The 26788-nt window shown below is 45.8% G+C and overlaps 1 protein-coding gene across 1 annotated transcript in view; it reads left to right on the top strand.

Annotated features, from left to right (window-relative positions):
* CHCHD6 (coiled-coil-helix-coiled-coil-helix domain containing 6) overlaps positions 1–26788 on the top strand; it is a 229000-nt gene that overhangs the window by 112412 nt on the left and 89800 nt on the right. Inside the window, exon 5 of the mRNA XM_040994917.1 lies at positions 3605–3688. Within this exon, the coding sequence (XP_040850851.1) occupies positions 3605–3688 (84 nt within the window). The remainder of the gene's footprint in view (positions 1–3604; positions 3689–26788) is intronic.

The following is a 26788-nucleotide window of genomic DNA, read 5'->3' as shown; positions in this document are numbered from 1 at the left end:
TTTTTTGTTTTTCTGTTTCCCGCGTCCTTTTCTCCTGGCTTGGCATTTCTATAGTTGCTTACACCTGCACCCCAGTTCAGGGCCAGGTCTGACTACAGCCTCTTGGTGGTGAAACTGGGGATAGTACAGAACCAAGAACTGAACCAGTGGAATTACAGGCTCATTGGTGGTCAAGGGGCTACTTGTGTACCTTCCGGATGCTTCTGTTTAAGCAAACTCAGAATCATTGTCGTATCTCAGCTTCTTAATGCGACGGGGAGCTCTGGACCCCATGTGTCCAGTCTGGCTGCCCCTTCTGCCTCTGTGGAATATGGTTTTGAATCCCCTAGGGTAAAGACAGATCCTGGCCTGCTCCAGACCCAGGACCCAGCAGGTCTGGTCTTGAGCCCAACCCACTGCTTGGTATACCTGTTCTGTATTGGATACTTTCATCTTGTTTCTGAGCCTGTCAGTGTCTTTGTGGTTGTCTTTCTGATGTGTTTGGAGCAGGGTGGATGCATCAGTGTGTGAACTCTTCATTCCATCATGGCTGGAGGAGGTCCTTGACTCCATCACAGAAGATCCCTTCAGTTTGCCATTCAAAGGCCCTCATTCATTGAGCGCATTTTCACAGTGGTGATGTTTTATCTTTGTATTAGAGACAATTTACATAATTCCGATTTTTTTTTCCCCCAGAAGACTTTCTTGGAAATCTCCTTAGAGAAAACAGCAGCCTGCTACCCCCCCCCCCGAGTGATTCTGTCTTCTGGTCTCCCTGGCACATATCATTCCGAGATTGCCTTATTTATCTGCACACGCATTTGCCTCTCCCACTGGGATCTAAGCTCCACGAGAGCAGAAGCTTTCTCTCTGGCTTCCCTGTTGTAGCCCCGATCCCTTTGCAATCGTGTCTGTCACAGAGGAGACGCTCTATAGCGTTCTGATAAATTACAGAGCCAGTCAGTGAAACCTGCCCGTGCTCCTTAATCCCAGTGCCATGCTGAGAGCTGCGTGTTGCGTGGCCTCTTGTGAGTGTTAGGAAGCAAGTATTAGGCTATTGCGCAACTGTGTACGGAGACCAGTCTGCCCTCCCTCGCTCATCAAAACTGAATCACAGAGGGTATGTTCTGGGCCAGGCATTGACATCCAGACATTTGTATCACGTTCCTTTTCCCTAGCTATTTTCAATATGTGTTCTTCTGTCTATTGTCAATCACTGGAATTTTACTGTAGATCTCAGAGATTAATAGAGCTGGTGAGAAGTGTCTGGTGCTGAATGAAACAGAAGCAGAGAGCTAGCCACCTTGCTGGCTCACCTGTAATGGAAATCAAGACTTTGGAGAGAACGGCACAAGCCAGAGCGCTTCCCTACAAGTGGGAGAGACAGACTCCCCCTCTCTAAGCAGCTCATTACATCGTTCAGACTTAGATTACCTACTTGTTGCAGCTTGATGGGATTAGAACAATGTCCTCAGAACTCCTGCAATGCATAGGCAGTCTTCTTGTCAGAGGAAGAGCCGCTGGATGGTTGGGCACCTCTGTTCAGTGCTTTAGTTCTTTGTCCAACTCCCAACAAGGATATCTAGCTGGCCACAGCCCTGAAGCTCTGTGCCGAGCATTCCTGCATTCTCTGCGCGGGGAAGCCATCACAGTGTGTCATTTGAATGGTGGGTGGACCCTTGGATGAGACTCCTTGTCTCTGCTGCCCCACTTGTCCCTTGTAAATGGCAGTTGAAGAGCCTCATGATGGTTTTGCTTTCCAGTGTCATCTCCTTGCCTGGCTGGGATGACTAGCCAGAAAATGGCAGGTCCAGAGCCCTGGGAGATGTTCCTGTGCTGGCTGCTTAATTGTATGTGACGAGCTTCTCCTCTGATTGCACCAGGGATCCTTAACAGTTCAGTGCTGGGCTGCTAAGAGGCCCAGCACAGATTAGCCATGCTTGCGTTCCTGGGACTCAGCCCCAGCCTCCACTTTGCAAACTCCTGGGAGAAATCCCCAGCATTCAGTGTTTGTGTTTAGCTTTTCGGGAGTGTTGGCATTCCACAGTCCTGCTTGGCATGTTTAGCTCTTCTACCACTGCATGGGGAGCCAAGTTATTACTTTGTCTTTCTTTTCTAGGTAAGGGGAAAAGCCCCAGGAAAAGGGCAGCTTGCTCAGGCTTGGAACAGGCCACTTAGTGAAGGGTAGAGCTGGTGTTAGAACTCAGCTCTCAGTTGTCCAGATGGCTGAGCAACCCCTTGGCCCTAGCATCTCCCCTGAGCCTCTCCCTTTGGTGTTAAGCACTTACAGGCACCTCTGCCTCTTCAGCTCCCCTCATTGACCACCTTGCTGATGCATCCTGAAGGTTTCATGCCAGTAAGAGTAACATCGCCAAGGAAATGAGCTTTCAGAAATCCTTTTTCCTTGTTTTGCCCTTTAGTTTTGACTCAAAGCTACGTGCCAATACTGTAGTGTGCTAAGAAGAAAGTAATATGCGGGACACTGCTGACTGGCTATGCTCTTGGAAGTGGTGAGAATTCAGTGCCACCAGGGACCAGAACAGTGTTTGGGCACACTCAGCTCCAGTACAGAGATGATATGAGTGAGGGGTGTTATTCTTCTAGGCAAGTGCCAAAGCGTCCACCTCAGCCCACTGTGCTGCGTTGCCATGGTCTCTACTGCATGTGGAGGCAGCAGTGCTGGCCGTGGGGTCTGTTCTCATCAAAGGCTCCTGCAGCATGGGTGTCCCAGTGAGATCTGATGCTGCCTCAAGGCTGGTGACCCTTTGTGGAGGCCTGTGTCCCTGCCCGTTTCTGCTGGGTTTTCCTTTAATCTTCTGAACAGTCTTGTGAGGTAGGGAGGGTCACTTTTGAGGAAGTGAGGAACTTGGCTAAGTTAAGAAAATTGCTTAAGCTCACCCCCACTAGTTAAGGGCAGGGCTAGGTTTAGCCTCAGAGCTGCTGGCTCTAGGCTGTCTGCCCAGTTAGCTGAGCCCTTGTCCTGACTGTAACTGTAACTGAAGGGAAGACACTGGCCAGGAGGCATTCCAGCATTGCCATCAGGTGAGCGATGCTGGAGGTGTATACGCATACTCACTTTTTCCAGCTTAGAGATTAAATTCCGTGCCAAATGTACCTACCTCTAAAGCCAACACACAATTCTGGCCTTCCCAGACTGCAGCTCAGGGTAGCATAGCACCTCAGCCAGCCACTCTCAGTTCAGACCTCAGCTCCTCTCTGAGTAGCTGTGAGTATTTGAACAGCTACTTAGCCCCTCTGTGGATGGGTGTCTGTCTCATCTATAATGGGGCATCACACTAATCCCACCACTTTCAGCTGCATTGCAAGAATCAAAGGAAATCGTCTGTAGGAAACATGGAAAACAGCACTTGGCAGATAGTAAGCATTCAATAAACACTAGTGATTATCATCTGCAGGATCATTACAGTAATTTCCCACCTCGAAGGGTTGTTGTGAAAATTAAAACGCAATGTATGTGAAGGATCTGGCATATCATAGCATTCTCCCTCCATCATTGCTGCTCTTCTCATTGTGTTGTGAGCAGAAATGTCAGTCGCCTTTTCCTTGCAGCATAGTCCCAGCACCCACGCTGCTGGCTAACAGGGGCTTTGTTCTCTCCCACTAGGCCAGGGAGTTGGAGAGCAGAGAGGCAGAGCTCAGACGCCGTGACAGCTTCTACAAGGAGCAGCTGGGGCGCCTGGAGAAGCAGGTAAGGCTCACGCTTGGCTGCTTTCCTAGGGGCCAGATCCTTAAAGGCCGCTGAGCTGTGGGCCAGAGATTGCCTACTGGCCCCTTGGCCAGCCACCCTGTGGACACGCCCACCGGCATTCCACAGCCAGCACCACAAGCCCTGCTTTTCAACAAGTTGCATTCACAGAGATAATTGGTTTTTAATTGGTCCTTTTTTTTTTTTTTGAACGCGGCTGGCTCTGCTATAGTTCAATTTTAGAAAAGAATCACTTTCACCACAGGGCGGTGCTGAGAACCAGTATACCTTTTTCACTTCAGTTAAGCTGCACTGGATAAAAATAATAATAACGTGAGGCCTTGCTATACAAATACATTAAAGTTGTATTATTGATTTTTCTCCTGGGAGTTGGGAAGATCAAAGGGCGCTACTGCTATTCGCTCACTGCTTTTCTAAGGATAAGCTTTTGAAATGAATGAGATTTAAAGACACATCATCATGTCTTTAAAAATAAATAAATAACTAAATAAGGAAAAACCCTACAACAATTCTTGAAAATTCATTTGGTAACTTATTTATTTTTGGCTTAATTTGTTGATCATGCAAGATTTTTCAAAGAAATGGGTTAAAAATGTATGAGGGGATGGTTGGGAGGGTAAGCAAAAATGGTTCTCCCTCATGCCTGAGACAGCGCACCAGGCAACCTGAGCCATCAGCTCATTGCAGGCAAATCTTCGTGAATCATTTGTCACGGTTTGGAGCTTTGAAATTGACAGTTTGCTTGAGGGGCTTGATTTCCACAGGGGCTTTCTGCTGTGGCACACCACAACGGAGCCTGGCAGAGAGGTGGATTTCTGTGTCCCCAGGCGGAGGAGCCTGGACGACAGTTCCTCCCTGCCCCCTGCTCCATGGTCACCTACCTGTCTGCCTCTGTGGGGCTTTTAGGGAATGACCAGCGTTGGCATCCGGTGACATCCTGTAATCCATGGAATGTGCACCTCAAAGCCACTCAGAATGGCCTGCCCTTGACAAGCCAACATTCCACAGAAGAGCCACCCGCACAGGTTCGGCTGTAGCTTGTAATGACAAGGATTGTGATTTGAGAGACTGGGAACAATAACACACACACACACACACACCACCAGCCATAGCTCTAATGATCACAGTTGTCCATATGTTCATAGGCACAGATTTTTTTTGTTATGTCCCCTGCTGTCGCCTCTTGTGTTTTTCTCTCTGGGTTTGGCTGCTAGAAGTGTGTGTACATGTGTGTGCTTGGGGTGGAAGGGAAATAGCCCCACCTCCTAGTTCTTCCTCTCAAATACATATCTCCTTTGTCACTCCTCTCTATTTTGTTTCTTCTCCTTGAAACCAGTTCCCTGTTTTGCTAAGGAAGAGGAAATTCTCCTGGCTGAGCCTTTTTCCCTCATCTCTTCTTCCCCACTCATCATAACGTGAGGTCTAGACTCTTTGTATGTGCAGATGTAAGCTTTTTTTTTTTTTAAAGATTTCTCTACCTGGTGGTGAACAATTATTAAATGCTTCCAGAAGGGAGTGCAAAAGCATGATTTTTCTGGATCTTAAAATACAGCATTTTGCAGGTGATAAAGAGGAAAGCACTTTTACCATCTCCAGAAATGGAGCTTACTGCAGCAGATAGGGGGTACAGAGTGGTTAAAGAAAGAGAGAGAAAAGAGGCCAAATAGTGAGTCTTAAATGTATTAGTTTTCAAAGGGTTTTTGATTTTTTTTTTCCTTGGATAATTTTATTCCAGTAACGCCTGGGAGGATGGAAAACACACAGCACCCGACCATCTTGGTTTTTTGTTTTTTTTTTTTTCAAATTCACTGTTGCTTTTATGCAATTCTGCTTTTATTGGGTGGTTAGTCTCGGGCCTTGACATTGCCAGCTTCTGTACGCATGACTCCAGGACCTTGCAGTCATTGTGCTCCTCTTGTTTCCACCCCCCCGTCTAGTTCTCCTTCCTTGGAAGTTTAGAAAGTGGTGGTGGAAACGTCACATCACCCTTGCCCACCCAGCCCAGCTCCAAGCCTGTTCGGGCTGTGACAGAAGAGGCAGAAGGTGGGGCCCTTAGAAGGATCTCTGGGGTGTTCAGGGGCTGCCAGCTGGAATCCTGCTGCCCTTCTGCCTGTCAGGTACCAACCTGGAGTACTGGCCAGGCCTCCCCTTCAGGCTACTGTGTCTAGCAGGGAGGGAAAGCACGCACAGACCTGCACTCAACCTCCAAGGAGGAGGCGGTGGCTCCTTGACCCTTGTATGTGGCAGTATGTATTCACAGGGTGATTATTCTCGAGTGTGCAAATCATATTTTGTAGGCTTCCCATACTTGATAATCTTTCTTAGTAATTGTTCCTCACGCCCACACTGCAAGATCACAGCCAGGAACATTTTTTTTTCTATTTGGTCACCAAGAGTGGAGAGCTGCTAAGAGTGTTGGGGCCCTATGAGGACCCTCAGGGACCTGACATAGAACCCTAGACGTGGTGCCACGGATGACAACAGTGCCATTTCCCTGACAGAGAGTGATGACTGGAGACCAGTGGACCTGGGCCCCTGTACAGCTCTGTATCCCCATCCTGTGTAGTCACTGTGCCTCCTTACATCCTAATTTCTTGATCTCTTAAGTAGAAATGTTAATGCTTTCTGCAGGGAGTTAATGGGAGGACTAAAGGGGGCAGTGTCTGTAAAAGTGCTGGCGTGTGCTCAGTGCCTTACGAGTGCTGGCTCCATTCCCTAGCGCATGGTGGTATTGGGGATTCCGTATCATGTCACAATGCTCCAGGACAAGGTTATTGGATGAGTCTATGTGTGTGCATGCATAAATATGTGTGCACACGCGTGCATCTATGCGTCCTGGGGTGGAGTTTATCATTAAAGGTGCTCTCTGGGCCATGGAAGTCTCATCTCTGGGCTTCATCAGGTCTAGTTTTGCTTCAAAAATATAAAAGCCTGTGATGCTAAGAATGTTGTTTTCATTCTTTAGCCTCAAGTTGCTTATCTTTGAAATGGACATTGTATGACTAACCTGCTAGTTATTTGGGGGATAGGTGGCAATTTGTAGAAAGCAGCCACCCCCTTCTTTAATAAACATAGATCCTTTCGTGAATTCCTCATTGATCTAAGTCTGCTACCTGTTGAGCACAGCAGTTGTTCGGACAGTTGTGTTTCTGGCTTCTGATTTGGGAGGGAAATGAGGATCAAGTTCTGTATCAGAGGATCTCCCAACTTGGTACCAGCCCGCCCACTTTTACAAACTTGGCAGTCACAAATGTCAGATGGTGTTATTAGATTTTGCCCCAAAGGTTGAACTGGACAAAAGGGGGAAATTTGGAAGTGAATCTGTTCTTAGATTTCAGTTTTCCCATGGAGAATCAATCTCCCTTTCTGATTCTGTCAGATGCCCATATCCTTCCCTGCTCTTCCACCATGAGTGGTCAGCCCTTTCTTCCCTGTTTTTCTCTGTGTTTCTACTTGGGGTTACTTAAAGGAAGACCACAGGGATCCAGACAGCTCTCAGTAAATGCTGCCCATTCCTGGCACCACCGGTTTCTTCCTTGTTCCTTGGTGTATTGATCAGCACACTTAGAAAAATAGAAGCTACATTAGATGTAGAGCAGGAGGCGCTAACTATGGGATTCCACTTGACAAGGGAAGGGCTTCCAGGGTTCAACAAGCACATGCAAAGGGTTCATCCTCATCACTTCACAGCCACAATGTCATACTCTTAATGACACAGCCAACGTGGACAATATAGACAAGACCAAGTGCTGCCAAGAAGGCAGTTCACCTCTCAACCCTGTGATCTAGTGGTTCTAGATCCAGTAGCAGTGTGTCCACGGGTTCTCCAAAAAAGATGCTCTAAAAGATGCTCGTGATGGCAGCATCACTCATGTTACCTCCAAGCTATGAACAACACAACAGGTAGCTCTGGAGGCAGAGGCCTTGATGGAACACTGTACAGGAATGACAAAGAGCAATTCACAGCTCTGTGCAAAGATGCTGAGGACCCCACAGATGTGGGCTCTAAAGCAAGGAGCCAGACATGGAAGAGCACTTCCAAAGTGTGTGGTTTAATTTCTAGGAAGTTTGAAAACAGCAGAACAAATCTCTGTTATTAGCAGGTGGGCCAGTTGTTACCCTGTGTGGAGCAGTGTAAGGAGGGTGGGCAGGTGAGCAGAGCTTCCCTTTCCTGGTGTGGGTTATGGGTGCATTCAGTTGGTGACAGTTCATCTGGTTGTACAGTTTCTATAGTAGACTGTCAGTGTATGAGACTTTAAAAAAAAAAAAATGGCACGGGGCCCGGCATGTTGGCGCAGTGGTTAAGGTCCTTGCCTTGCACGCCCGGGATCCCATATGGGCGCCGGTTCTATCCTGGCAGCCCCGCTTCCCTTCCAGCTCCCTGCCTGTGGCCCGGGAAAGCAGTCGAGGACGGCCCAAAGCTTTGGGACCCTGCACCCGTGTGGGAGACCCGGAAGAGGCTCCTGGCTTTGGATCGGCATAGTATCGGCTGTTGCGCTCACTTGGGGAGTGAATCATCGGATGGAAGATCTTTCTCTCTGTCTCTCCTCTCTGTATATCCGCCTTTCCAATAAAAAAATAATAAAAATAAATATTTTTAAAAAAATGGCATACAGTTGAGAAAGGCTAGCGAAAGATGCCCAGTGAGCTCTGCCCACCCTCTAATATCCTCCTTGCTGGTATGCAGGCCTTTGCTTGGAGCCTTTTCTTACAAAACCCCTGGAAGTTACAGGCCCTGAATCACCTATCCCAGCCCCAGCTAAACCTTTGCTAAGTATCTTTTTCTTTTCTTCCACCCTGGGACTTAAGGGGTAGAGTTGCATGGAAATGTTAAGTACCTTCCCCAAAGATGCACAGGTAGACCGTGGCAGGCTGGCTGCACACCTAGATTGGGCTGCGCCCAGTCCGAGTTCCTCTAGGTCTGAGTACCTCCACTGTTGACTATTGCGGTTCCTGACTAGCTCTACTCTAGAAGGGCTGCTGGAACACTGAGTCAGAGTTTATGGGGGAGAGGGCATGGCTGCCGATGGGACCTGGACCCTGTCCTACAGCCACCTGCTCTTCTGGGCCCCAAGCCTTTGCTGCATCCCAGCCCTGGCCATGCTGACATGTGCTTATTATCATCTGTGGCTGCCTCCCTGCTCGACTGTGAAGATCTGTGAGTGCCGAGTCCTCGCTAGTCTGAATCATCAGGGGTGAGTCATTGCCAAGAGCTGGCAGTGCAGTGCCTGGCATAGAATAGGTGCTCAGTAAATGTTTGCAAGAATAGAGAAAGGAAAGTGTGTGTGTACACAGGCAGGAAACAGTGACACAGCTGGGGCTCCAGGAGAGGGAGGAGAGAGCACTGGCTGAGAAGGCTTCTTGTTGGGAAAGGTACATGCGGTGCAGGAGCAGGATGTCAGGGCAGCAGGATGGGTGGGGCTTCTGGATGGACAGCTCAGCCCCAGCCAAGATGCTCTAAGGGAAGGGAGGGCGGTGGGCAGTGATGCTGTGAGAATAAGCTGTCATGAGATTGACTGACAAGCGTGGCCTGTGTGAGGCTAATGTTGGGAGTCTTAAAGAGCAGTGAGCAGGAGAAAGGTTTGAACTTCCATGTCCAGAAGCATAACAATGCTATTAAGAAAAAAAAGAGGGATTCAAGTGAGTCTTGCCCTTGGGGAAGGTCACAGGTTTAATTCTAGACTCACACCTCCTACGAGGTGGAGATGACCAGTGAGTGAGTTAGATGTGTCACAGTCCCATGTCCTACAAGGTGACAGTCACTGCAATTTTGTGCCTGTTGTGTGCCTGGCCCTTTTACATAAGTCATCACTAATCCTTGCAGCAATCCTGCCAGGTAGATGATGTTACACATGTTTTACAAGTGAACAAAGTAGGGCTCAGGCTGCACAGGCTGCTAGGAGCCACACAGCTGAGAAAGCAAGTCAGATCTCTAGAGCTCCAAAAACCGCTCTGCACGGTACCACGTGGCCTCCTCACATCAGTACAGGGAGAGGAGCTCCAGGAGGAGTGCGGTTAGCACTGCTGGAAGCTGCCAGGAGAGGTGCCATTCACAGCGCTGAGAAGGATGTATGTGCTATGTCAGGGGGGCCTTTTAGAGGTTGCAGTGGAGTTGGAAGCTGGATTCTGTAAGGTCAAGTTCTGGAGAGATAGAGAGGAATGGAGGAAGCAAGTGGAGGCTGTTGTTTCCAGAGGATTCGTTGAAGAGGGGGCAGTCATGGGTAGGGAGAGAGCAAGCAACATGAACTTAATAATGAGAGGAAGCGGATTTGTGCCTCACTTCTGAGTGGGGAGCTAGTGGAAGTATAGTGGAAGGCCAAGCCCACTGGTGGGAGGCAGTGTGGTGAGAGGATCACCTTTACCCAGAGAGGGTTCTCGGAAGAGCCATACTGTGGCTCTGTGGATTGTCGCAGTGGGTGCAATTCCACTTGTGCTTACATGGTGAGGGGGATGTACCTTGTTGCAAGGAACACCAACTCCCAGCCCTAGTCAATAGCCAGTAGGCTCTTCTGCCTAGCAAGGGAAGCCTGCTCTATTAGATCTGAGTTGGCAGTAGGAATTCAGAATGGAGCTAGCCACGAAAGAGGTGAAACTGGGAGGCAGCAAGGACTCTGGCTGTGAGACCTCTAGAGAGAAGCTGCTGGAAAGCAGGAATGAGGGACAGGTAACTGACCTGCCAACAAAATGACAGGAAAGCATTTGGGGAGGGAGCACACCTCCTGATTGTTATGGGGTTGGGTATGTTGTTGATGTTTTTAAACTGCCAGACTGAATTGGTCTGAGTTCAAGAGACTTTGAAAGAATTCTGAATCCAACAGTTATTCGTCAGGTTGGGCTGAGGAAGGCTGCTTGTCAGTTACCCCACCAGTACTCCTTTTCAGTTACGGAATGGCCATACAAGTGAGTGTTTTGTGTGTTCTCAGTGGTATGCAGAATGTGAGAAATGAAGCCTGCATGCCACAGAGATTAATGGCTGCCTTTCTTCACAGGATGGGCTTTTTATATCTGTCCTGGTAGGATCCAGGCTCATTGGTAAAAGTGATCAGTCAGACAGGAAGACATAAGGACATTTAGAACCATTGACCCAATCCATTTTTTTTTTCACAGATAAGGAAACAGACTCAGGGCAGTTGTGTGATTTGAGAATCACTTGGTGCAGTGATAAGCATGGAGGGAGACCTGAGCATGACTTGATCGTGGTTTGGCTTGAGAGGGATGAACAAGTCCCCCAAGCCCAGATGTGGCTCTGCAGCTTCACAGAGAGGATCCTCAGTACCTCTCAGTTTGCCTAGTCAAGAATGTAACATAGAGCCTAGTCTGCTGTTATACTCTGCTATGGAATAAATAGGGTTTGGCCATGTGGAATTTAATTCCCCAGCCATGTTAAGAGTATGGAAACCTGATCTAACTGTGGTGTTTATGGGAGGGGACTTTGGAAAGGGATTCGATTTAGATGAGCCACTAAGATGGAGGCCCAGGATTGAATCCTGGTGACTATAAGAGAGAAAGAGAACTGATATACGTGACCTCCATCTCTTACCACATGATGCCAGGTACTGCCTCAGGACTCTGCTGACACCAGAACAGAGTCAGTGCCAGCACCATTCCCTCCACTCCCCAAAGCTAAGGGCTAAATAAACTTATCTTCCAAAATAAGTTAGTCTGCCTCAGGTATTTCATGATGGCAACAAAAAAACTAACCAATATCATTGTATGTAATAGTAAGTGCAGATATTGTTATCAAGCAAGAATAACAATGTTACTGCTGTTATAGGTTGTCTCCAGAGGTCACACAGCTGGCAACAATGTAGCAGTGACCCTAGATGCTTGCGTTTTTATGCAGTAGATTTTTAGTACCCACCTGGCCTGTCTCCCAAAACTTCGTAAGGAAAGTAAGTTAGATCACAGGATTTAGACACTCTTAAATCTTGGCTTCTCAATTTATGTAATAACACCACTGTAACCTTAGCCAAGTTATTTACTCCACCTGAAACTATACTTTCTTTATCTGTGCAAGGTGTCTACTCCTTTGGGTCATTCATTATGAGGAAAAAATGAGATAACACATGCTAGGTGTTCTTTCAGTACTAGCTGTCAATAGGTACTCCATAAAAGATAGTCATCTCCAACCCCACTGCTATCCCCGCAACCTCTGTCCTGATGAGGTTTTCCACCTTCTCCACTTCTAACATCACCTCCTCCACCTTGACCATCTGTTACCTTCAGCAACCTCACCATCTTTACATCCTCCAACTTCTCCATTTCAGCCACCTCTAATACCAACTCCATTGCTACCATCCCATTATCATCTCTTCTATTAATTTCAGCTCTACTACCATCAGCTCCACTTCTGCTGAGCCCTCCACTAATTAACTTAATCTCCATCCACCTGTACCACTGTCACCACCATCTCCGTCATTATCTCTGTCTGTTTAACCTCCACCATCATCATCACCATTGTATCCCCCGCTGCACCCTCCTCCACCTCTACTCTTGCTGTCTCCATCATCAACATCCGCTGTCTCCACTTCCACTAGCTCCACCTCTACCTCCTTAGTTTCTACCTCCACCACCACTTTCATTGCTGCTTCTACCAACACAATCACTACCACTGCTTCTCCCTCTGCTACCGCCATTACCACCATCACCTCCACTGCTGTGTCAGCCCACCTTCCCCACACTGCTCTTTGCATTGCTTCTGGAAGATTTGCTAAACAGCTATTTACCTTATGGTCTCAGCTCATACGTTGCAGAAACATTCTCATTCATTTCTCAGGAACCTTTGCGGTGAGGGAAACAGACTGAAACCTCTGCTGCATACTTGGACCGTGCTTACCTGGGGTAGCTGTCTGAGCAAGGGGTCCCGCTGAACTGGATGCTTGCCTACTTTCTGTTAGATTTTAGCACTCATGTTATGTCAGTTAGGTTTCACAACAGTAGGGGTTTTGCAAATGAAAATGAGGATACTCAGAGAGGTTAACAGATGGTCCACAGTTTCACAGCTATTAACCTTAGACCCAGGATTTCATCAGGGTTTCAGAATCTACTTCTGTATAGTAGGAATAATAATAGTTCCAATCTTCAAGGTAGTTTTGAGAATTAAACCAGTCATAGCGGTATTGCTAACAGATTGCATACCCTTCTGTCTCCAAAGGTGATTTTGTGGGCATGAATCAAGCACTTGACTGGGCCTTCTGTGACTCTCAAATAACCTAGTAAACCAGGTGACGACAATAATGGCTGACCTTGCTTGAGTCTTTGCTGTGAAAATGCCCAGCGTGTTCTGAGTGTGTCGCATGTACTAAATTGTCACGGTGTCAAACAAACATATGAGGCAGGGACTCTTATCACCCCCATTTTACAGATAAAGAAAACAAGCTTGGAAATCTGTGGCAGTTATCACATGAGTGATTTGGGATCACAGAGAGTGATGAGAATTTGCTGCTCGTAGGCTTTGGCAGGCTGTATTCAGGAACCTAGTTATTAACTGGTTGACCACACTGGGCCAAGAGCTCAGAATTGCTTGAGTCCATATTCAAGCACTCTACAAAGGAATTTACTTTAAGCAGAACAATACACTAGTACAATGAGCATCTCTCTCCCTGTCCCCCAGATGTAACAGTTTTGTCACAATTGCTCATAGCTATTCCTTTCTGTCTTTTTTTTTCTTTGCTTGAGTACTTTAAAGCAAATCCCAGTGACCGTGGCATTTCCCTATATACACACTTCAATATACGTCGCCGAGAAGTGTAGACATTTTCTTACATAACTATAATGTCGTTATCTTGCCTCAGAGAATTGACATTGATTTCTCTGATTTCCGCAGAAGCTTCTTCTCCCAAGACTTTTGTTTGTTTGTGGTGTAATTCAGCATCCATCAGTTGCTATGTTGCTGCTGGTTCTCAGACATGAAGATTTTTGTCACCAAGAACCAGACCCCAACCCGTCTTTTTTTGTGCCAATGACTTGTTGCAAAAACTGCTTAGATTCACGTTTCCTTTTTCTCTCCTTCATTGTAATGAGCTTTGTCCAGACAAGTGAAGGTAAATGCTGCAGGGAAAGCCAAGTGTAGACCCTGTTAGGAGAGGGAAAGCTACCGCCCGAGGCCAAGGGCTAATCTCGTGGTTAAGTGGATGCTCACTGCTGCTGATTTATATCTTTTCCCGATTATTGTTGCTAGGGTCCTGCAAAGCACAAGCTCCATCAGCATCTGCTCTGAAGTGGTTTCTGCACCATTCCGGGCAGCAGCAGCATTAATATGCAGCATTTCCTGCTCCAGGGTTATTGTGTGTTGGTTTTGTAACCCCGGCACATTAAGTCTCCTAAATGGGTACTTAGGGGTTGAAGAGGCAGAAGTACTTGTCTATCATGTGTGTAAGCTACCACCTATCCCTGCTGGAAAAGGCTCAGTTAAACAAATAACTTTAATTAAACGGGTACTTTAGGGCCTTGCACTTTCTTTTCTCAGCTCTTTCCTTCCTCACCTTGATCAGCCTGATGCAACTAGATGAGTCCTCCTGGCTTGTGGAGGTGATGGGATGCTGAGAAGGGCAAGCTGACAACAGCCTTATCCTCTCCTGGCACTGACTGTGAAAAAGGTGTTTGTGCTGCCCTACTCGCTGGTGCCTGAGTCCTCCCCATGTCATTGAGCTAGTATCTCCTGGGCTGCCTCCTCACACAGTGGGCTATCTGTGGTTTGACCTCGCCACCGATGTGCTTTTTCCCTGGACTCTCTCCTTGTGATCTGGTATCCACTTGTTGCAGAATTCTTTCTAGAACCTGTCGGTGCATTGGTCAGTGGCTTCTCACTGCAGTCTCTGGGTCCTGCACCCGGAGTGCAGTCTCTGGGTCACACCCGGAGTGCCTTCTAGTGACACAGCCTTTTCCCCTGCCATCAGGATCGCCTGGCAAGGACTGCCTAGTCCTAGATGCTTTTTGTGATCATCCCTCTCTTTTCACCTGTCCCACAGTGCCATAATCCAGCTCACTTTGTGTGTGTGTGTGTGTCTCTAGAGTCCAGCTCAGTGTTTGGTAGACATTTAACGAGCATGTGAAGCTCTGCTGTCAAGACAGATTGCAGCATAGATCAGCAGGAGCAGAGTCTGGGCTTAGGTGGGTGGATGAGATGCAAGTGCTCTGAGTATGACCGAGTGTTGCTTGGCAGTGGGCGAGGGGGGACCAGACCCTCCCAGTCCTAGCACCTCTGTCTTGCTACTGGGTATCATAGCAGTTACCTGACCATTTGCTTAGAGCGCATTCAGCCTGCTAAGGCAGCAGGGTTCATTTTTTCTCTTTCTTTTCTTTTCTTTCTTTCTTTTTGTCTTTCTTTCTTTCTTTCTTTCTTTCTTTCTTTCTGTCTGTCTGTCTTTGTTTCTTCTTTCATTAAGTAATACATGCTTTTGGTAAGGGGAAAAATACTCAGATAATTCAGATAAGCCCAAAAAATAAAATAAAATTGGCCATATCAGCCAACCTCTGAGAAAAGTACCATTGTTATTATTCACATGACCAGGTTGGATTCTATTTCAATGATATTTGTGATTTTGTAATATTATTTGCAAGAATCTGATTGGAACCATACAAACCTTTCAGTAACCTTTTAACCATAGCTTTCCTCCCATGTCAGCTCTCTTTCTAAACTTATTAGTTGTGTGTTGCCCCTGTATACCAGACCTACCACCAGACTATTTAGTTGTTTTAACCCTTTCCTATCAGGAAAATAAAAAGTTATTCTGACTCTCTTTATTGCTTCCTCCACTCATTTTCTTAAACAGAATAATTTGGAGTGACACTAGACACTTCTGACTGTGTGTCTATGTGGTTTGGGGTTACACATTACCAAGTTGCCAGGCAGTAGGGGCTACAGAAGCTTCACATTGCACCAGTGGTACGTAGGATAAAGCCACTGTCCCTCATTTTCATCAGCATTGGGCGTTTTATTTTTCACTTTTTTAGACTAATGCCAAATAAAATGCATGTTTATTTAAAAAAAAAAAACTGTGAAGGCATGGAACATGCAAAGTTTTCATCCCCAGAACTAACCACTGATATATTCTTCCAGACATTTTCTTTGTGAGTTGTAGCATGATTTATGTAAATAATACATGCATGGTTTGTTTGTTTTTTGTTGCTTATTTTTTGGGTTTTTTTTTTCTTGTTTTTCTATGCATGGGTTGTTTTGTCAAGTAGGGTCATGGTTCACTATTTTGTAAAATATTTGTGCAATTCATACATAGCAATGCATTTTGATCAACTTTGCTTAGCTTATCTCCTCACACATCATCTGCCTTATTCCTTTTGGCAACTACATGATGGGAATTGCCTTCATGTATTTCATCATTTTCCTGTTGGTTACTTATAGTCTTTTATCGTTAATTTGAATATATGCCTTGATATTCCTCTTCAAATATATAAAACAATGGAAAAAGTTTTAGCATCCCTTGCCCTGCACTCAAACCTCACACACAGCATTGCATTTAAATGTTTTTTTAATGTGACTGACCCCCTGTGCCTCCCTTTTTGAGAGTTTACTTATGTCACCATTCTCCTGTTAGGCAGTTTGTCTTTTTATTTGATTTATAGGACTTCTGTATGTATATGGAAATTGACTGCCAATTACCATGTTTATTATAAATCCATTTCTTTGTTCTACTTGTTTTAACTTTACAGATGCTATTTTTGGCACTTAAATATTGAAAAATCTGTGTATTTTATGGTAGTTTTAATTGTTCCCCCTTCCCCCTTTTCATTTTCTTAAAATTGGTCAATTTTATGAACAGAAAATGACATTTTGAACTTGTACTTACCTGTGACTAATTAGGTGATCATGTTCCCACCTTTGGAAATCCTGTTCCATCCATTGTGATCATTGTCGAAATCTCTCCAGTTTGAAGGGCTCTGCTTGGTGCAGGAGGTCTTCCTGCTATCTCCCTTGCAAGTGACTATTAGTCCATTGACTAGAAACCTGTGTATTGGAAAAAAGTGGATTCACTCCTGAATTTGGTTTCTTAGCTAGCTCTTGCTAACTGTATGACTTTGGGTAAGTTAGCTAACTTTTCTGAGCCTAGATGTCTTATTCTTAAGAAAATTAATAAAGAAAACCACCTCCCTCAATTGTTACTAAGAGTTAAGTTAGAAAATTAACATGTGAACATGCCTATCAGGGTGTATGGAGATATGCAAGCATTTTCCCTCTTCCTCCTCCTGGGGTGGTTCATTCCATTAGAGGACAATTACAGTTGTTCTTTACATTGAATTAAACTGTCTTGCTGTATGTAATTATGGCCCGTTGCTTCTACTCCCAGCCTACAGAGTAACAGCTGTTGTTACAGAGACACACAGAACATGCCTGCTGCTTCAGCTACACGTGGCATGTCAGAGGGCTGAAGGCTAGCTCTTCCCCTTCTGTCTTCTAAACCCTCATACTCTGTCCTTCCCGATGTTCCTCGCAAGGAGGAATCCTTTGGGTTTGGTCTCTGACAAGCCAAAGAGACTGGATGGACTGGAAAGAGCTGTGCCCTGGGGTGTGTTTGGCAGCCTCACTACTCTCAGCTGGAGTGCCATGAGCCAGCCCCATTTCTCCTCGCTGCGTGAGGCTAATGTTTTTGGATCCATGCGCAGGGCCTTCTCTAGGTCCCTATTAGTTTCCAGTTCATGAGAGGGGCCAAGAACAGGAGAAGGGTAGCGGGTCCAGCCCGGTCTGAGCTTAGTGAGCTTCTGTTTGTCAGCGCTGAGACTGCGGACTTCTGCCAGCGATCGGCCTCCGGCTCGTCAGTCTGTCGTTTACAAGAATCCATCTTCTCTCCCTTCGCTAAATTAGACATTGTCTTGTACTGGGCATCTCCCCATTTTCTCTGAATTCCCAGGAGCACCCATCTCTGCTGTGTGAATTCCAGACTGAGATGTAATTCATCTGGATCAGGAGATTTGAATCCGTTCAGTGGGAGTGGGTGTCCTCTCCCAGTCTCCTCCCGACTGCACTTCAATTCCCTCCTATCAGTGTTGGGTTCACCCTTTTCAGTCTCAAGATTATTCTCCCTGATAGAAAATAGGACTTAAGTAGTTCTTTATATCCGTCATCTGTTAACCGAGCACCTTTCACCCCAATATGGGCCGATCCCTTCTTGTTCCTGTCTCTCCTAATCCAATTTTAAAAGCTGCTGCTTTTTTTTTTTCCCCCTTAACATTTTCCAAAAAGCTTGTCTTGCCTGAGCCCCAGCTCTCCTGACTCCATCTCTCTAGCTCGGGCTAGTCCTCAGTGTGCCCAGTTGGTCTGCGCCCTCCTGGCCTCTGTAAGATGCGAGTGCTTCTGGGAAAGTGCCCTCTGCAGCCCCGCCAAGCTCCTGAGGTCACACTGCCCGGGTCTCTCCTGGAAGCAGACCGTGGAAATGGCCTCTCTCGTCTTCAGATTGCACATCTTTCTTCTCAGAAGACCTGACAGGACCCTCCCAGGGACCTTGCACTCCACCCCAAGCTCCATGAGTGGGGAATGGGCAGGGGTCTTGGTCTTTAGGCACCTAGGGGCTGAAGACAGCTGGCAAGCCTCCTTTCTGCCATTGTGTTTCACAGGAATTTGTTCTTAATCTCTCTCTCTCTCTCTCTCTCTCTCTCTCTCGTTCTTTTATACAAAACACTGATGAGCGTCCTTTTCGCAATAACTTAGAAACATGTTGGCTGTCTGTTAGGGCCAGGAGGAAGGTGATCTTGGCATCTTAGGGAAAGAGACCAGACATGTGGTTCTCCACCCTACCCAGGACAGCCTCTCGGACAGGGAATCACTAGTGCAGAATGTCATCTGTGCTGAGGCAAAGAGACCCCGTTGGAGAGCAGCTTCTGTGGGCCTCCTGCTCCTCTGAGGTGCTCAGTACAGCTTTCTTTTAGGGAGTTTTGGTCCTTGTTGGGGCCCAAAGATCAGCTTTTAAGGGAGCACACTCCTGTGAAAACACACCTGCGCTTATAGACTATGTTCAAGAAGCACTGTAGTAGAAGAAATACTGTTTTTGAGTCTTAGCTAAGAGCTTAGAATTCCTTGAGATGGATTTTCCTGGTCCTAAGATTCCAAGCCCCTTGCTTCCCTCATCTGCCTGCAATGCTAAGGCTGCTGCTGGCTTTCTCCCTGGGGCCAGGCTTAGGTCCAGCACGGTGTTCCTTTGGAGAGCCCAGTCTCTTATCCCAACATTTAGGACCAAGGCAACAAAGGAATCAGTCCTCAGATGAGCTCCAGCTGAAACCGCCCAGCCACCTCTTCCCCCCAGGCTGTGCCCGCTACCTGACACAGAGATGGCATGGATCTCTCACTCAGCTCCTCGCCTCCGTTCTCTAATTTTTCTTTTTTTTTTCAAGATTTATTTTATTTTTATTGGACATTCAGTTATATAAAGAGGAGGAGAGACAGAGGAAGACCTTCAGTCTGCTGGTTCACTCCCCAAGCTGCTGCAATGGCCAGAGCTGAGCTGATCTGAAGCCAGGAGCCCAGAGCCTCCTCCGCATCTCCCACCTGGGTGCAGGATCCCAAGGCTTTGGGTCGTCCTGGACTGCTTTCTCAGGCCACAGGCAAGGAGCTGGATGGTAAATGGAACTGCCGGGAAATGAACTGGCATCCATATGCGCTCCCTGCACGTGCAAGGTGAGAACTTTAGCTGCTAGGCTACCATGTCAGGCCCTCTCTGTTTTTCTCAAAAGCAAGTTTTGCTGTCAAAGATTCTCAGACTTTTTTTTTATTTGGCTGTGGCTCTTGTCCTTCTATATTCAGGACTATGACAGGCATCCATAATCCTGGGACAACTGTCACTGCTACTTCCTTGGGCACAGCTGGTCATCTGTGTGCACAGTCACATGGGTGCGGTGTATATTTCTAGTCTCCATCTTCCATTATTTGATTGTCACAGCCACCAAGTGTTGGAGGACACAAAGCATTTTATGATATTCAGGAAGCAAATGGAGACCGCACGAACCCTGTCATCTTCTCTGGTTGAGAAATGATGTTGGATCTGGGAAGACCACAGGACTGTTTGCTCTTCCTGGGTTGCCTGATGAGACCTGGTGTTTGCTCAAGTGCATTAGGTACAAGGCTTGTCCTTTTTTTTCCCTCCTGGAGCTGTCACCCTGCTTGGCTTCATTTGTTCATTCTTTCAAGTCCATTATTCAATGCATGCTTCACTGAAAGCACCAGCAGTCTTGGCAGAGTGGGAGCTGAGGTGGGAAGACTTCATCATCGGAGGTCAGAAGTAGCCCAAGTACATTTAGTTTCCTGTCTTCCCCCTATAACTATTGATTCAGAGACGTGTGATGCCAGTCCAGCTAAGGGGTTGGTTCAGGTTGGTTAGCCAAAGGGGCCTAATCCATAGGGCTAGAGCTGGCTGAAGTGCAGTGATAAGACCTGCCGGGTGTCCATGCTGTTTCTGTGGCTTCTGCAGGCCCTGCCAGGCCTAAGCACTGAATGCTTTGGATGGCGTCTCCCCAAGGTTTGCAGCCTTGCATCCTCTTATACCATCATGCCATGAGCAGCCATAGCTGTCCTTTGCTGAGTACCAAAGGACCAGGCACTTCACCAGGGGTTTTATCTCTAGTCACACACAGGCCTTATAAATATACGCGGGGGGTTCCCATTGTACAAACGGGAACTGGAGGCCTCACAGCTTGGCAAGTGTGGAAGTGAGTGTTAAACCCGGGACTGGCTGGTTGCCCCCCACTGCTGAGGTTGTGATTTAACTTTTTAAAAGACAGAAAGATTTGGGGCCCGGCGCGGTGGCACAAGTGGTTGGGGTCCTCGCCTTGCACGCCCGGGATCCCATGTGGGCGCCGGTTCTATCCCGGCAGCCCCGCTTCCCTTCCAGCTTCCTGCCTGTGGCCCGGGAGAGCAGTGGAGGACGGCCCAGGGCCTTGGGACCCTGCACCCACGTGGGAGACCCGGAAGAGGCTCCTGGCTTCGGATCGGCATAGCATCGACCGTTGCGCTCACTTGGGGAGTGAATCATCGGACGGAAGATCTTCCTCTCTGTCTCTCCTCTCTGTATATCCGCCTTTCCAATAAAAAAAAATAATAAAAATAAATCTTTAAAAAAAAAAAAGACAGAAAGATTTGCCTTCAGAAATGCAAATGGCCCTTAGCCCAAACCAAGTCAGATTCCTTCCTCTGCTTAATCAGGATCCCTGGCCGAATCATATGGCCTCCTATGTCACTTAAGGACATTCTTGTCCTGAGAGCTCACAGCTCCTCAGGAGTGTCCCTTTTCTTATGGCAGCCTGTGTGTGGATTTAGCTCTCACATTTGCATTATCACTCTCTGTAGGTATAACCCTTAGTACTTTAAAAATGTTTGCCTACAGTTTTGTTCCTGCTTTCAGGATCAATTAAAGTGTTCACAGTGAGGTTTAATCTGAAAGAAGCCTGAGGAGTAAGCATGGAGTTGTTGATTTAGGAGGAAAAGGTCATGGCGTCACCAATCAGGAACATGGCCACTGTCAAGAGGCCAGAGTAGATGGAGCTGTCCAGGGCCAGGGACACGGAAGGACATGTCTGTCATGATGCCTGTCTGTGTCTGTGCAAGGCCACCCAAGGAGGTGGCTTCATTGGAAGACTTCTGTTTCCTCAAGGTGCACACACCCCACACTAACCATCATCTTCCCCTGGGAGTGTGCAGTGAATGCCCTCTGTCCTCTTGTCACGAACTGTCTTCTAGGTCTGCTAGGATCTTTCATATTCCTGTCCCTATATTCATTCCATTCCCATGCTTGCCAAATATTTAAAAAGCACCGCCACCCTACTGCCTCATCTTGTGTTACTTGAACCCTCAGAACCCTCTGGCCTTTATCTCCAGGCCTAAGTCCAGATTCTCATGGCCACAGACTGAGTCTCTGAAAGAATGATCACATCTTGCAGTCTGTCTTTCCTGGTCTGAACACCCCAGCTCCTGTCTGTGTGTCTATTCAGTGTTCAGCCCTCTCTCATACTCTTCCACCAGCAGAATTAGTCTGCCTCTGCTTTGGGATATGTGTGGTGTTCCTTTAGTCCTCTGTGTTCCTGCTAAGATCTTGCCTGAAATGTGTTTTTCCTATAAGTATTTGTCCTGATTAAGGTCCACTTCTTGTTTATACCATAGGCTGGCCATTGCCTCTTCTAGGAAGCTTTTGGTTCCAACTGACAGAGCTCACTTATCCTAATTCAAATTGTACATCAGAAGGTGATTTTTGCATGTCACAGCACCAGAGAGCAGAATCGAAAGCTGGGAAAAATGGGGAGAAGGACATGGTGTGAGAAGCACCTTACTTCCCAGGGCAGGGTGGGTACCCCTACCGCAGCCTGTGCTGAGGGAATGACAGCTGCCCGTGCCTGGATACCTAAGAATGTTAGGAGAGCACGCAGACAGCCGCTGTGTGCAGCCTTCTGCAGGCTGGGGACAGGAGTACTGTTCGGGTGCAGTGGCTCCTAAACGCCGCAGGGAAGGAGGAAAGGGCTTGATAGAGGTAGGTTCAGATTTCATAGTAGTTTAGTTAAAGATCTCCAGGGCTTCTGGTGAGGGCTCTTGATAACATCCTGTTTCATGCAATTTTAATGAAAGTGAAATCAGTTTAGAAGTGTTTCATTATTCTTAGAATCCTGCAATCCCAGATTTTAGCCTTAAACCTACCTACCTGTTATAGTATGCATTAAAAAGCTTTAAAAAAAAAGGCCATGCATTTTGTTTTTATTTGAAATGATTTGAAATTTCAGAAAGGCATTTACTGTCACAGATTGTCCCATGGGAATAAGCGCCATGAAAATCTGTAGGGTGTCATACTTCTTGCTTTTCTCCTGGGGGAAAAAAAAATAGGTTGCTTCTTTGTCTTTATTTAAAATGGTCAGTCTCCGAAAATATTTGAAATTATTTATTTATTTACTTTATTAGAGAGAGAGAGAGGTAGAGAGAACTCCCTTCTGCTGGCTTACTCCCCAAATGCCCACAGCAGTCAGTGCTGAAGCCTGGGTCTCCCTTTTGGAGGCAAGAACGCGAGTACTGGAGATACCACCTGCTACCACACGTGGCATCGGCATCTAGTTGTGATCAGGAGCAGAGCCCAGACTTGAACCCAGGCACTCCGCTATGAGATGTAGGGCTCCCAAGCAGCATCTTATTGTGGGTCAGATTCCCCATAGCCTCTTCCCTGCAGCAAATACTATTGACATGCTCATGGAATCTAATGAAAGCACTAACTTTTGGTAAAATATATAGAATATAGGGCAGATGTTCTAATTTGCTGGTGCTTACTGAACACTGTCTACCTATTCTAGAATAATGGCTTAGTATTTATTGGATCCTTACCGTGTGCCAGATACTGTGCTGAACACTTTGTAAGTATTGGCTTGTGTAGCCGCTACTGTGTGCACACTCAAGAAGTGTTTGCCATATGATTCCATGAGCAAAGGAACCCACCGTAGAATCCCTCTTGCTCATCAAGTTTTCACCACCCCCAGCATCTAAAAACAAACATCACTGGGAAGTAGCAGGGAGGGTGCTTTGGGAGGGACCTGGTGGGTTCAAATCATGCAGAAGCAACAGTGAGATATTTGGAGAAAAGTCAGTGTGAAGGTTGTTTGAGTTTACTGAGAAGAAACTGAGCCAGTTGCTAAAACTCTGGGGCTCTTTGCCTGTCTGTGGGAACTGTGTACAAGGTAACAGATCAGCCTGCCAGAACTGTGACAGTGTTGTGCTGTCATTTTTGGTATTTCTATTTTGTGATTTTTTTAAGTGTGGTTAAATATAATTGTTAGCATTTTATGTTTTGTCAGCAGTGTTTTATTGAAAATATTTCACTTCCCTCATGAGCATGTGATCTTAAAAACATAGGCAGCACTTTTAAATGCAGACTTATTTTATGCTGTGACCACTTCTGCCCTACTGGACTGGGATGCCCTTCACAGGAAAATGGGATTTATGTCACAGAAATTCATTTTATAGCAGATTCTAATAGGATACATTTATTCCAGTAAGCCAAACAGACCTTTTGTTTCTTTTAGATCGACTCTCACATATGTTAATGATGGAAAGAATAAGAATTACGAGAGGAATCTGAAAAAGAAAACTGCGTCAATAAAATTTAAAGAGGGAAAGCAGCCAAATGGCTCAACAGATTGAGGAAAATGCACAGAATGGAGGGGATGGGTTTAAATGTAGTCAGAGAGGCGTCGGAAGAAGTATTGATTGGAGAAACTTCCAAATTATGGAGATGTTAAGTCACTAGCCTATGAATTATCGACTGCTGAAACTCTGAGACCCAAATAGGTCTCTGCTGAAATAAGGAAAAGAGAGAGAAGTACATGGGAACTTGCATGGAAATAGATTTAAAAGAGGACTTTGTTTTTGGTACAAAATTTTTTGAAGTCATGAAATTCTTTTAATAGCATGCATTTTCCTTAAATTGTTTTGGAGTTTCGGTAATACACATGTATTTCACAATTTTTTTGCACCAAACGAATGTTTTAATTCCATTTTCCATGACTAGTTAGAGGTCCCCTGTACAGGAATGCTTGATTAACAATAGGGCTACACTCTGAGAATTGCATCATTAGGCAATATTGTTGTGTGAACATCATTGAGTGTGCTTAAATGCTACGGTGCCACTAAATGGTATGATCTTGTAGGACCACTATTATGTATGCAACCCATCAGCGACTAAGTTGTCCACACTGATACCACAACCACATGGAGGGAGAAATTTAAGTGGACTTCTGCTCAGAGCAAGATGGCTAGACTCAACTCTACCAGCTCTTCCCATTAAACACAACCATGAGCTCTGGCAATAACCTGAGAGGCACACGTTGGAGAGCTCTGAAGGTAGGAAGAGGAAGGCAGTCTGGCTAGAAACCCGAGGACTGTAGGAACAGCACTGCAGCACAGGTGTCTCATGACTCCTTGACCCTAACCTCGTGTCCCACAATGCCAAAATATTGATAGCCCAGTTAAACTGAAATGCTAGGTGGGTCCAGCAGCACCAGCGAGGGAATCAAGTAGGAACCCACTGACAGTAGATAGCCCAGAGAGATACTCTTCCTCCCTATAAGGTAGAGAAAGACACCCCGCCTTTCCTTTCTGTGGGACTCAACAGTGACCACACCCATGTAAGCACCATAGGTGGCTTAAATGCACTGACCCGGGAAGTGTTCTTGGTCTCATGGAGCAGAGGATTCTTTCTCTGCTGGTACCATCAGGGGAGCTTTTTGCTGTGAACAAATTGTTCAGGAAATATTCCTTGTCCCTTGTAGGTGAGAGGCTCCCTTTCCTCACCTAAAGACCCTGGAAGCCTAGCACTTACGGAGAGTGCAGGGGGATGGAGAAGGGAAATTCCCTTTCAACAAGTAGCTGACAAGGAAGTACTTTTGTCCACGCAGGCGGAGGAAGCAGTAAGGATCAGCAAGAAACTTGGAGGCCTCAGGCCAAAACAGTGCAGTGAAAGCCCCTAATCAAACAGCTGAAGAAATCTCAAATAGAAGAAACTCAAATAAATCCACATATACACTCATAATAATTAAAGTTCTGAGAGCTGAAGACAAAAGGTTTCTAAATCAGTCAGAGAAAACCAATATACTATTTACCAGGGAACACCAATTTGAATAGCAGTGGATATTTTTCATTTAAAACTGTGGAGGACAAGAGAAGAAACACTTCTTTTCCAGTGCTGAAAACAGTTTGTAAACCATGTCTTCTATATCCAATAAAGCTATATTTCAGAAATGAAGAGGCAATAATGACATGCTTAGATATTAGAAAACTGAGATGATTTAGGAAATAAAGTTTTCAAACAGGGAAGAAATGATAAAAGAATTGTTCTTGGGGCAGGCATTTGTAACAGTGAGTAAGATGCCACCTGGGATGCCTGCTTTGTATATCGTAGAACCTGGTTCAAAACCCAGTTCTGCTTCTGATTCCAGCTTCCTGCTGATGTGTCCCCAGGGAGGCAGCAGGTAATGGCTCAAGTTGTTGGGTCCACGACATCTCTGTGTGAGACCTACAATTGGGGGGACCTGGCTACCAGCCTCAAGCTGGCCCCACTCTGCTCACGACAGATGAGCGTTCTCTTGCTGGTTCTCTCCTTCTCTCTCACAAATGGAAATTTGAAGAGCCACGTCTTATTCCACTTTCCTCCAAAAGGAACAGAAAGTTATGTAATTTAAAAATAGGCAAACAAGAGGGAATGCTACTGAAACAAAAAGCTCATTCATGGAAAAAAAAAAAGTTGTCAAAATTAGTAAAGTAGTAAGAATGACAGAGATCATGAGAGAAGACGCCAATCACCAGTATTAGCCATGAAATAAATCCTTATTATAGAATCCACAGCTATTAAATTTTGTGATCATAAATTTAACAACATAGAAGAAATAGACAACTTCCTTAAAAAGTGTGAAATGCTGAAACTCAGCCAAGATGAAATTGATAACCTAAACAGTCCTGGAACCAGTTTTAAAAAAATTAGTTCCTGATTTTAAAAATGCCAGAAAAAGAAATACCCAGGTCTAAACATTTGCTGTGGAAAATTCTGTCACATTTTTTAAGAAGAATTAAAACCAGTTTTATACAATCTCTTTCAGAAAATGAAAGATGAAGAAATGCTTCCTAAACTTACTTTATGAGGCCACTGTTACCTTGCTGTCAAACCAAAGACCAAAGGAAATGACAGACCAATTTCTCTTATGAATTTAGAAGTCCTGAACAAAACACTTGCAAATGAAATTCAGCAATATGTGAAAAGAATTACACACCATGTATATATACACCAGGTGTGTGTTTGTGGCTTATTCCAGATATACAAAGCTGACTCAGCTGTTGAAAAGCAATTAGTGTAATCTGTTATATCAATAAAGCTAAAGAAAAAGATCATTTGATCATACTAATTGATACACAAAGAGCATTTGATGAAAGTAAATATCCATTCCTAACTTTATCTTAACCATCAAGTTAGGAGTAAAGCTACAATTATCTCAATACTTTAAAAAAAGCTTTAGATAACTTTTGGACATAATTCTCCATAGTGTGTCCAAAGAAAGAAAGAAAAATGTTAAATGTCATTTAGTAGGTTTGTTTCCAGCAGTAGGGCTGGTCTGACAGTC

This window comes from Ochotona curzoniae, unplaced genomic scaffold (genome assembly GCF_017591425.1).
Source record: "Ochotona curzoniae isolate NIBS_2020 unplaced genomic scaffold, NIBS_Ocur_1.0 contig_908, whole genome shotgun sequence".
Taxonomy (NCBI): domain Eukaryota; kingdom Metazoa; phylum Chordata; class Mammalia; order Lagomorpha; family Ochotonidae; genus Ochotona; species Ochotona curzoniae.
Note: the sequence above shows the minus strand (reverse complement) of the source record. Positions and strands in the feature narration are given on the sequence as shown.